The sequence below is a fragment of the Quercus suber genome, unplaced genomic scaffold (assembly GCF_002906115.3).
Source record: "Quercus suber isolate HL8 unplaced genomic scaffold, Cork oak 2.0 scaffold_145, whole genome shotgun sequence".
Classification (NCBI taxonomy): Eukaryota; Viridiplantae; Streptophyta; class Magnoliopsida; order Fagales; family Fagaceae; genus Quercus; species Quercus suber.
The window spans coordinates 696,634-708,699 of NW_027069606.1; the positions used below are offsets into that span (position 1 = coordinate 696,634).

The 12,066-nt window shown below is 40.2% G+C and overlaps 2 protein-coding genes across 2 annotated transcripts; one reads left to right on the top strand and one right to left on the bottom strand.

Annotated features, from left to right (window-relative positions):
- Positions 1-2,671: 2,671 nt before the first annotated feature.
- LOC111987839 (uncharacterized) lies at positions 2,672-5,825 on the bottom strand. The gene is made up of 3 exons (XM_024019584.1): positions 5,812-5,825; positions 5,614-5,677; positions 2,672-3,121 (listed from the first exon to the last, which is right to left on the bottom strand). The coding sequence occupies exons 1-3, from the start codon at positions 5,823-5,825 to the stop codon at positions 2,672-2,674; spliced, it is 528 nt and encodes a 175-aa protein (XP_023875352.1).
- A 1,886-nt stretch (positions 5,826-7,711) lies between these two features.
- Positions 7,712-8,656, top strand: LOC111987838 (uncharacterized). Its single transcript, XM_024019583.1, has one exon. It carries the CDS (start codon positions 7,712-7,714, stop codon positions 8,654-8,656), a length of 945 nt encoding a protein of 314 aa, XP_023875351.1.
- Positions 8,657-12,066: the final 3,410 nt, after the last annotated feature.

A 12,066-nucleotide genomic window follows, 5' to 3' on the forward strand; every position in this document is an offset into this window, starting at 1 on the left:
TAGTGGCCCTGGCGAATGCCGTTGGATTGGTCTCGCCGCCCACTGTACTGCCGAATAGTGACCCACCAGTGGGTGGATTATTAAAATAGTGGCTTCGACGAGCGCCGCCGATGCCCAAACTACCAAAATAGTGGCTTTGGTGACTGCCCACCAGATTGGTGTCTCCGACCATTGTAACGTCATCACCGATGGGCCGATTGTTGTAATAGTGGCTCCGCCGAATCGATGTCTCTGACCACCGTATTTTTTAACTTTAAACCCAATGGTAAATTCAAACCTAAAAGTCATATTTTTTTTAACTTTAAACCCAATGCTTGCTTATGGAGTGTCGGTTGATTTCTTAGATGAATACTTGAGGATTGGAGAAACCACTTCATATTTCTTGCTTCTAGCTTCTACATATACTGATTTACTAATGCAAAATTTAGACTTCTTGAGCCAATGGACATGCCAATCATGTCTGCCACCCCAACTATTATTTCGCATCAACTCCAACCAAATGATTCTTTCCTTATATTTGCATCAAATGGTCTATGGGAACGCTTGAGCAATGAAAAAGCTGTGGATATTGTCACAAGGAGAACCTAAGTTCAAAACCCTCATCCCCCACTCGTTTGCAAGTGGCAAAAAAATAAGGCGTAAATGCACTTTTAGTCCTTATATTTTGAAGTTTTTCCATTTTAGTCCCTACATTTTATTTTTCCACTTTTAGTCCCTAAAACCAACTTACGCCATTCACTTTAGTCCTTGAAGCTAACTTCCGTCACTAATCTAACGGGAACAATGACAGATGAATAAAATAATAATAAAATTTAAAAAGAAAAGAAAAGAAAAGATTTTTAATTAATTTTGTTTCTCTTTTTTTTGGGAAGAACATGAAGAACATGTTCATGTTCTTTGTGTTCTTCCCTATAATCAATCTCCAGCAACAACATCAAACCCAGCAACAACAACAAAAACAACATCAAACCTAGCAACAACATCAAACCCAGAATCAAAGAGCAAACCCAGCAACGACATTTTCCATATTCGTCTTTTTTTTGGGAAGAACATGAAGAACATGTTCATGTTCTTTGTGTTCTTCCCTATAATCAATCTCCAGCAACAACATCAAACCCAGCAACAACAACAAAAACAACATCAAACCTAGCAACAACATCAAACCCAGAATCAAAGAGCAAACCCAGCAACGACATTTTCCATATTCGCTAATTGGTCATTTTTTATTTAAATTAAATGAAGCTCTTTCTCATCAAACCCAGTAACTACATCAAACCCACAGCACAGCAGCCACCACCACCACCAACACCACCTAAAATCCAACAACACCACCACCGCCATCGCTGCCAAATCCATACCCACAAACCCAAACCCACACAACCCACTCACCGATTCCCACAACCCAGTTACTGATTTCCATAACCCAACCACCGATTCATTGATTCCACAGCCCAGCAACCACCGTGACCCACACCTCAACCTCGACCACAAATGCTGATGTACACCACAGACGCTAATCTCCGCAAACAAACACCCTCCACCACGTCGATCCCCACAAACCCACACCCTCCACGCCGATATGAGAGAGATGGGCCGAGACAAAGAAAGGAGAGAACAAACCCACCCATCACCAGCTCTCCCTCCACCGTTGCGACCCATCACTAGCTCCATGTCATCGGCGCCACCACCAGTTCTCAAGTTCTCCAAGCTCTCCTTCTCTGTCCCTGAACCTGAGGACCTCCTCCTCTGCGCACTCTTGAGTTCTACAATCGATCTTTTGACCGCATCACTCCCAAGAATGAGCGCTGTCTTGAACGTGTGGTGACCCTGTCATCTACCGCCTCGCCAACGAGGACAAAGCCATCGTCTTTGCCACTGACACCATCCTTTCTACTCTCATGTGTGTGCCTAGATCTATTTACTCATGGGACAGTGTGGTCCAGAGGGTCGGGAACAAGTTGTTCTTGTTCTTATGTTTGTGTGTTCTTTTTTCTTTTTCTTTTTTTTTTTTTAAATTTTTAACTCATGTTTTTTCTTTTGTTAAAATTAAAAAATAAATATTTTAAATTATAATCTAATATTATAAAATATTATTTTATTCATCCGTCAGTGTTCCCGTTAGATTAGTGACGGAAGTTAGCTTCAAGGACTAAAGTGAAGGGCGTAAATTGGTTTTAGGGACTAAAAGTGGAAAAAATAAAATGTAGGGACTAAAATGGAAAAACTTCAAAATATAGGGACTAAAAGTGCATTTACGCCAAAAAATAAAAAATCATGCAACAGCATTTCCATGGTTAATATTAACAGCATTAAAGCATAGCTGAACATTCACCCAAAACCCCGCAATAGGCTCTAATGGCCATACAAACTGGAAGCTAGCTTATTAATACAACAACTATATTTTCATCTTTCAAGAAGTAGGGGGATTTATAATAACTCAAGTTCATAGCATTAATAAAATGCACAGAACAAATCAGTCAGCTCAATCATCAATGACCAAATGATTCACAAGAAGCATGTGCACAATACAGAATGACAAGAACAGAATCACAAATTAAATTAACCTCTCCAAGATTTCCAAACTATGTAGACGAATATATTCTTTTTGCTTAGGATCCATGGTTCTTGTATCTTTCATCATAATTTCATCTTCCATTTTCCTTTTTTCTACTTAATTATTCTCTTCCTTGATGCGAATCAACTCTTCACTCTTCTCTTCCTTGATACGAATCAACTCTCTTCGTTCCTTGGATGCAATGCGCATACTTTCCTTTTTCTCCTCATGTATTCTCCTCTTTTCTTCCTTGATTTCGTCCAATTGGGAGGCAAGTATTGGGACCACGTCATCACAATTCTTTATTTTCTTTAATTTCTCCTTTTCGGCCTTCTTGCCTATGGGTCTCTCCAAGGTTTCATCGGTGTTCATCTCATTATTATCTTCATCTAGATTTATTGAGCTTGCAAAAGTATGAGAAGATTGTGTGGCTAGTTGTCTTGTGCGGGCCTTCAAATTCTCTCTTAGAATCAACCACTTAGCTTCATTCCTCAAAATTCTCCAACAATGTTCCAATTGAAATTCATTTTTACAATTATTTAGATACATAGCTTTTGCATCTTCAATCTACAAAAGTAAATAATGAGAATCATAAAACTAAAAGTGTATTAATGTACAATACATATTAGATGTTGAGTCGAAATATCTTGTCATGCTTAGTTTTACCACTTTCATTCCGGTTCTCAATTTGGGTCAAGCATCCACAAAACTTGTTGGTCTCCTTTTGAATTGTTGACCACCGACTATTTAAAGAATCCTTGGTGCGGTTAAATTTCTTGTCATTGTGGAAGGTGAACCAAATTCTCTTCCAAAATGTTGTGTGTTTTTGGTCCGTCGATGTCACGGCATCTAAGCTAACATTGAATCACGCCAACACTAGCTTAATGTCTTCATCTACGGTGAAGTTGATTCCCCGTTGACCTCTCTTAGTAGTTGATTTTTTTGCAATGGGGGGTATAGATTGTCCCATTTCAACTTAGGGTGGAGATTGACGAACATTCACATCTGAATGTGGAGTAGACATCAAAATACTACTATCAAAAGACTCAAAACCTTGTTCATTGTCTTGTAAAATGTCAAGGAAGAAGGGATTTTGATTTTGTGAGTCCATCACCTAACAAACACCAAAGTAATTTAGAAGCACAATAATAAGCAACAAAATTGAAAACAAAAAAGAAAAGGCATTGTTTAACATAGATTTAAGAGTATAACTCGCTGAAAACATAAAGGTAAACAGTATGGGATCTAAAATAGAGCTTCTCCATCCTTCAGAAACTGGCTGTTGGCTATCAAATGTAAATCAATTAGGCAATTGACCCATTACAAAATTACGTGAAAATTACCGATGTTCTACCTATCTACACATGCTCAATATCCCACATTCTGCAAAGACTTTGGCAGAATATTAAGCTCTATTGTCTATTATCTAATTCAATAGAAACATAGTAATTGAGCACCAAACATCTTTTTTAATAATCTGATAGTTGGGGGAGGGGGGTTTTGAACTTTGAATGTCTTCGTTGGAAACACTAGGAGGTGCCAACCGGTTGAGCTACAAGGCTCTTAATAACTGAGCACCAAATGTTTTTGATAACCGATCTAAAGACACCCACAACACAACTTATAATTACGACAAAATTAGTACCAAAATAGAAACAATTCAACAAAGGGATATAGGCTGCTAGTCAAATCATTAATATACCTAGATGGTTCTCTCTAATTCCAATATTTTTATGTCCGCAATTCTCTCCATGATATTCTTACTCGGATTAGGTTGTAAAAACAATCCAATACCCATTGGAAGTCACTAGTTATGGAACTCTGACACCCAAAACTTTCTGTATACAAAAAACAAGTTGGGAAAAAGACTTAACATTAATGGAAGCAAAGACAATTCAAGTTGGCTCTTATGGCAAAAAATAACTTCATAAAACACCTCCAACTTGACAATGCTAAAGTATGAATAATCCATATCTAGCTGCAATAAAAACCATTGATATCCAAAATATTTTCTAACATTCTGCGAAAAGAAAGAAAGTTTGTAAAAATAAAAAAAAAAATTTTTTTTCATTAAACTCAATTCAACTATGCATTAGTCCCAAATAAACTGAGATTAATTAAGAATGCTTGTTATTAAACAAATAGCAAATAAATGTGTACATAAAACAGAAGAAGTACCAAACAATAGTTAAGATATAATGTCTTCACTTAATAGACTTCTTCAAGTATCATTACTACACAAGTACTAATGATTTGTGCAAAATGCAAGGGGTCACGGCACACATATACAACATTAAGTTGATTAGACACAAAGATTCACTTGTTTGAATGAAGAATTCAAATTTCACTTGTTTGAATGAAATTGGTGTACACTGTGAAGATAAAACCCACATAGAATTCAACCTTAGAAATAATAAGTATTCAACAGAATTCAAAAATAAACCAAAATTTAAACCAATTTCCCACAAATTATTCTCAAACGAAGAACTAAAAAAAGACTCTGATTTTATCAAATTTGGCTTGCAAAAGAAAGACAAAAAGACAAGCAGTTAGCTATACTGCTTGCAACCTATAAGATTAGTCCTAGAATAAAAATAAAAAATTAAAGATTAGTCCTAGAGACTCCACCAAATCAGCACAGGGAAAAGAGTCCGAAAACTAAGTATATAACTAAGTAGTTTATAACTAAGTATATACCCTGTTCAATCAGTCCGAAAACAGGGGAGAAATAGAAATTTAATACAAATTTAAAAAACTCCAAATTCTTCAAACACTCCCTACACATGGGGAAACTAATCCCTATCAAAAGGCATAAAATTTAATCCTCATCTGAACTCTAAAATAATCAAATATAAATACACACAAAATCTGAAATACTAATAAATTCCAAAAATAAACTTCGAGTGTGCTTCGAAGAATCCCTAAAAAAAAAAACCCAAAACCAGAAAAAATTTGAAACAAGAAACCCTAAAAAAAAATAGTTTAGAGAAACTCCTAAGAATCTTGCTTGAAACCAAAAAGCAAAAAAACCCTAAAATCTCAATGAGAAAAACTCATACCTTTGTAGAGAAATTAACCTCAAAGTCTGTCAATAGAGAAGATGAGTCTGTTAATTGATCCACCCTGCAAAACCCCCAAATTGATCAAATAGAGAAGATGAGTCTATCAATAGAGAATGAGCAAAAGCTGATAAGAAGCAAACGAAGAAAGAAGATGAGAGGAAGAGAGGAATGAAATAGGGAGAAAGAAGCTGAGACCTGATGAGAGGCATTGGTGTGCTCAGTGAGAGGAGAGAGAAAAAAGAGAGCAAAAAAGAAGTTTTTATACTATACCATGATAATATTATTTTAATGTATACACGAGCTACAGTACTCGTGTAAATATACACGGGTATTGTAGCTCATGGAAATATATACACAGTTTTACACATTTTTACACCCATTGATGTAGGTGTTTTTTTTTTTTTCAAAATGTGTAAAATTTGTACTGTAGATCTATTTTAGAAGACTTTAGATGATCTGATGTTGATGCTCTTATGGGCTAACATTGATCCACAATGGGAAACCTGGATAAGAACTCATCAATGACTACGTAAAAGATGCATGAAAATGAACTTCCCTTTATTTCAATCTTATGGATCTTGTTACAAAAAGTTTTTTTTCTCTCTCTCTCCCCTTTCTAGTTTATTCTTACTCTCTTGTATATTCTATGTCATTTCTCTTCTATCTTTTTTCTTCTCTATATTTAATCTATCTTGTTCTTTTTTGTTTTTTTTTTTTCCTCGTTCACCTGAATAACTTCTAGCCTTATGGGGTTCTTTTTTCCTTGCTTTTCATCATGAATGGAGACTTTTATGGCTTCTTCTTACTATTTAGGTGTCCACCTGGATAACTTCTTGTCTTATCGGGCTTTTTGTTCCTTGTTGTTAATCATGAATGGAAATTTTTGGAGCTTCTTTATATTGTTCAGACTTGTCCTTTTGCATTAAATGTGGTGATGCCAGACAGATGGCTTTTGTTAATGCGGAGGTTACTGTGGAATCATTAGAAAGCTTCAGAAAGCTTCCTCGGAGAAGTTTGCCCTCTCTAGGATTTTACCTCAGAAGCTCAGATAGGCTTTGGATGTGACCTCGGTATTTGGGCTTGGGAGAGCGTTACACCTAATCAATAGTCCGAGGTTTGATATTCATGGAAGGGCTCATTGTCAAGATGGGCCAGTCAATGTTGGGCTTGTTTCCACTGTTTGGGCTAATGTTAAATGGGCCCAGTATCCATCTTACTACACTTAATATTACGGGTGTGGTTTGCTAAGTCATGGTTTAAGGGACTGCCCAGATGGAAAGATGGAAGACTTGACGGAGTCATCATCGTTACAATATGGCGCATGGCTGAGGGGGGAGGCGCCGAGGAGAAGGGGTGATGAATCTATAAAGTTTGGAGCTGAAGATAGGTGGCATGTAAGGGGAGGTCCGGCAAAAGGCATGTTGGGTGGTAGAGGAAGGTCTGGGCACACGCCAGGGATGAGTTTGGAGAATGAGAAAATCCCAGAACCAACGCTGCCACATCAGGGGGACAGTGACAGAGGGGAAGAAACAACCGAGGAAGGCCAGGAAAGCCGAAAACAGAGGAAGGATCATGAAAAGGGAAAGGAGACCAGCCTAAGTGAGCTTTCTCAGGGAATCAATGCTAATTTGGTGAAAGAAAAGAGGGAAGGGCTCTGGGCTCAAAATCAAGTGGTGGAAGGTATGCATGGGGAGAAAGAGACCCATCCGGTGGTTGAAGTTCCTTTCGAATTTCATGTGGCGCCAAATGCTAATGGTAGTGGAGTCGAAGTGGGCCCGGTAAGTGTGGATAAGGAGATCGGCCCAATGGCTATGAGCTTTGATGTTGATTTGGGCTGGGTTGCTGAGGAAATTGGCCCAAAAAGCGGCCATTGGAAACGCATGGCAAGAAAGGCCCATGGTGCAAGCCCGACTAAAGAGACAATAAAGGACAAAACGTTGGGGAAAAGACCAGGCCCGATACCTGTACAAGAGTTAGAAACCAACGTTACAAATCAGAAAAGAAGAAAAAACCAGGAACAGAGCAAGGCAGTTGTACATAGTGAAAAGAGGGATTGCGGAGAGGCGGTGGCTGCGGTACAGCCCCGCCGAGCCTCATGAGTGTGCTCGCGTGGAACTGCCGGGGTTTAGGGTCAACCCCGACTGTCCAACTTCTCACCGATGAGGTGAAATCTAAAAACCCAGCCTTGGTATTCCTCGTGGAGACCAAAGCGAGTCCGAGTAGGATCAAAGGTTTGCAGCTAAAACTTCAGCTTTCCCAAGGGATTACGGTGCCGTGTGATGGTCGCAGTGGAGGATTGGCGATGCTTTGGCGAGAAGGGGTGGACGTGAGATTCAAGAGCTGCTCTCACTCCCACATCGATATGGTGGTCTATGGCGTTGGTGGGACTATGCCGTGGAGGGCATCCGGCTTCTATGGGAATCCAGATGTAAGGAAAAGGTATGAATCGTGGGAATTGCTGTGTTCTTTAAAAAATCAATGTGATATGCCTTGGATAGTATTTGGGGATTTTAATGAAATCACCCATCTTAAGGAGAAATTGGGTTGGCTAGATCATGATGCAAATCAAATGAGGAATTTTAGGGAGTGCTTAAGTAAATGTGGGCTGGTTGATTTGGGGTTTGTTGGGCAAAGGTTTACTTGGTGTAATGGGAGATTTGGAGAACAGAGGACTCTTATTAGATTGGATAGAATGGTGGCAAATGGGAAGTGGGTAGAGAAATTTCCTGATGCTCAAGTGCACCATTTTTCTATGTCCGCTTCTGACCATTGTATGTTAGCTTTGTACTTGACAAAGAAGAAGCGCACAAAGCCAACGAAGAGGAGGTTTGTATTTGAAGCGATGTGGGCGAGAGACGAAAGGTGTAGGGAGGTGATTGAAAGGGCATGGGATCCGCTCCGAGATAGTTGTGAGTTCAGCATTGGTGGAAGAATCCGAAGTTGTCAAGCTCAATTGCAAGGGTGGAATAGTGGGGTCTTCGGGAATGTCAATAAAAGGCTAAAAGTATTAAGGAGCGTCTCCACCAGCTTGAAGCTCTGAATCACTTGCATGAGACAGCAAAGGAAATTTATGAAGTGAGGAGGGATATTAATAAGTTGTTGGCAAGAGAGGAGGTAATGTGGAAGCAAAGATCAAGGGCTCTTTGGCTTAAGTGTGGAGATAGAAACACTAAGTTCTTCCATGCGACAGCTTCACAAAGACGGAGAACTAACAAGATTGAAGGGCTAGAGGATGAAGGGGTATGGTTAGATAGTAAAGAAGACATTGAGAGAGTGATTCTGAATTACTTCAGTAGCATATTCAATTCTGACCACCCAATGTCGTTTGAAGCAAGCTTAGGGGCAGTGAGGCAGAGGGTGACACCAAGGATGAATGAAGCATTGCTGTGTGAGTTCAAAGTGGAGGAAGTCAGTTTTGCTTTGAACCAGATGCATCCTACTAAAGCTCCCGGCCCAGACGGTATGTCCCCTATCTTCTTTCAAAAGTATTGGGATATTGTTGGTCCGTGTGTTGTAAACAGTGTGCTCCAAACCCTTAGAACAGGAGTAATGCCTGATGGCCTAAACGAGACATTCATTTGTCTTATCCCTAAGGTGAATTGCCCGCAAAAGATTGCGGAGTTTCGCCCTATTAGCTTATGTAATGTCGTGTACAAGTTAGTGTCGAAAGTGCTAGCTAATAGGTTGAAGAAGATTCTGCCTGAGGTGATCAGTGAGTCTCAGAGTGCTTTTGTTCCTAGGAGGCAAATTACTGATAATGTGCTAGTGGCGTTTGAGACTATGCATTGTATAGATCAAAGGCAGAAAGGAAAGGAAGGGCTAATGGCTATAAAACTCGATATGAGTAAAGCATACGATAGAGTGGAGTGGGCTTTTTTGGAGGTGATGATGAGAAAACTAGGCTTCAGTGAGAGATGGATTGGGTTGATGATGATGTGTGTAAAAACAGTTTCCTATTCGGTGCTTATAAATGGGGAGCCAAAGGGAAAGATCATACTTACAAGGGGATTACGGCAAGGCGACCCTATATCGCCTTACCTTTTCCTTTTGTGTGCGGAGGGGTTGACAGCTATGCTTAGAAAGGAGGAATATGAGGGGAGGATTAGTGGAGTTTCGGTCTGTAGAGGGGCACCACGGATTTCTCATCTGTTGTTTGCCGATGACTGCATCATTTTTGGAAAAGCTTGTACCAAGGAGAGCAATAGTGTACTAAAGGTGCTGGCTGAATATGAAAAAGAATCGGGTCAAAAACTGAATAAAGAAAAGACGTCACTATTCTTTAGCAGGAATACTAGCAAGGAAATAAGAGAGGAAATTAAAGGGAGGTTTGGAGCTCAGATTATCCAAAAGCATGAAAGGTACTTGGGGCTGCCTACTCTAGTGGGGAAAGGGAAAAAGAAGGCCTTCAGCCGTATTAAGGACCAAGTAGGAAGGAAAATTGCAGGTTGGAAAGGAAACCTGTTGTCAAATGTGGGTCGCGAAATTCTGATTAAGGCAGTGGCACAAGCAACTACAACCTATACTATGAGCTGTTTTAAACTCCCGGATTCCCTTTGTCATGAGCTCAATTCATTGGTGTGTCAATTTTGGTGGGGGCAGAAAGAGAAGGAGCGAAAGATGGCGTGGATCTCATGGGAAAAACTATGCCATCCCAAATCGGAAGGGGGAATGGGGTTTAAGGACCTTAAAGCATTCAATTTGGCTCTTCTAGCAAAGCAAGGGTGGCGGCTAAGTAAAAACCCCAACTCTCTTACCCATAGAGTGTTTAAAGCAAAGTACTTTGCGGGTTGTTCTTTCTTGGAAGCACAAGTAGGGAGAAAGCCTTCCTACGTGTGGAGAAGTATTATGGCAGCAAGGGAGATGGTTGAAAAGGGCTCTAGGTGGTGTGTTGGTAATGGAAGAACAGTGGAGATCTAGAGGGACAGGTGGATTCCAACCCCAGACAATTTTAAGGTAATTACCCCCCAAGGACCGAATGTTGAGTTGGTAAAGGTGGCACAAATTATTGATGGGAATACGGGAATGTGGAAGGTGGACCAAATTAAGAAGACATTCTTTCCCCATGAAGCGGAAGTTATTCTCGGAATTCCATTAAGTTCAAGAATGCCAGAGGACTCCTTGATTTGGGCTTGGTCAAAGAATGGCGAGTTCACAGTGAGGAGCGCATACAATGTGGCACTCAAGGTGCTTAAAGAAGCACGCTCGGCTAAAGAAGGTGGAGAATGCTCAGATAAGGGGAAGATTGCTGGATTATGGAAGCTGGTTTGGCAGCTTAAATGCCCAAATAAAATTAAGCATTTCCTATGGAGGGCGTGTAAGAACATAATTCAGGCTAATTTCTGCCTTGCTTCAAGGAAAGTGACCTTGGACAATAGCTGTGGCTTCTGCGGTGGCTGTGAATCGTCTGGCCATGCGTTATGGGACTGTGTTGAGGCGGAAGTTTGGAAGGAAGTAGATATCAATCTGCCCAAGCTGAAGCAGTCTATGAGGAATTTCATTGATGTGGTGTGGTCGCTTAAAGAGGAGAAAGGTGAGTTAGATTGGGAGCTGTTTGCCATAACAGCGTGGATGGTATGGAACAATCGGAACGCGCTCAAGCATGAGGGGAGATGTAAGGACCCTAAGAGAATTGCACTGGAGGCTAGGGAGTACGCAAAAGAAGTAGCAGATGTATCACGACCTTTTTGTCGCAGCCAAGCCCGGGTCAAAACAAAATGGCGTCCGCCTCAAAAAGGGAGCTTCAAAGTTAACGTTGATGGGGCAGTGTTTACAAGCCTGAAAAGCTGTGGAATTGGGGTGGTCATTAGGAACGAGGTTGGACAGATTATGGGCGCGTTGAGCAGAAATTTGCCCCTCCCTTTAGGTGCTTTGGAGGTGGAAGCGAAGGCAGTGGAAGAGGGGATAAATTTGGCTCGTGACCTTGGTTTATGGGAAGTGGAAATTGAGAGTGATGCACAAGTCGTAGTCAAAGCAATCACTGATGCAGTACCGAGGCCAAGCTCTATCTTGAAGGTGGTGGAAGGGATAAATGTGGAGCTGGGTTTGTTGAGTTTGATATTAGACTCAGTGTTTGAGTCTTGTAGGTGTTTGAGTCTTGTAGTTTTGTAAATAGAGAAATGAGCTACGAGTAGTTTAGCAATTTTGTAAATAAGAGAAATAAACTACGAGTAGCTTAGCTTGTTGTTTTATAAGTACAGAGACAAGCTACAAGTAGTTTAAGCTTAGAATAGAATATAAGCTTATGAACTACTGCCGTTTATACATAAGTGTTAAATAGTTAGTTAGATTTGATTCCACGTGTATGGCCTAGATCAATTGGGCAGTTAGTTAATTCTGTTTCAATTCTTTCATCTTTCCCGCCTCTGTTCTAACTATATAAAGAACAGAGGTATTGTAATCTAATTCAACGAATTCACTTCTACAAGTTTTACATTCATCTTTCTCTCTCTG

What these genes read in the sequence shown, in the direction of transcription:
- LOC111987839 (XM_024019584.1), bottom strand. An exon ending in AGGTTAATTTCTCTACAAAG is followed by an intron (nt 3,122 to 5,613) that starts GTATGAGTTTTT and finishes TTACTTTTGTAG; the next exon opens with ATTGAAGATGCAAAAGCTAT.
- LOC111987838 (XM_024019583.1), top strand. Translation starts at nt 7,712, where the DNA reads ATGAGTGTGCTCGCGTGGAACTGCCGGGGTTTAGGGTCAACCCCGACT.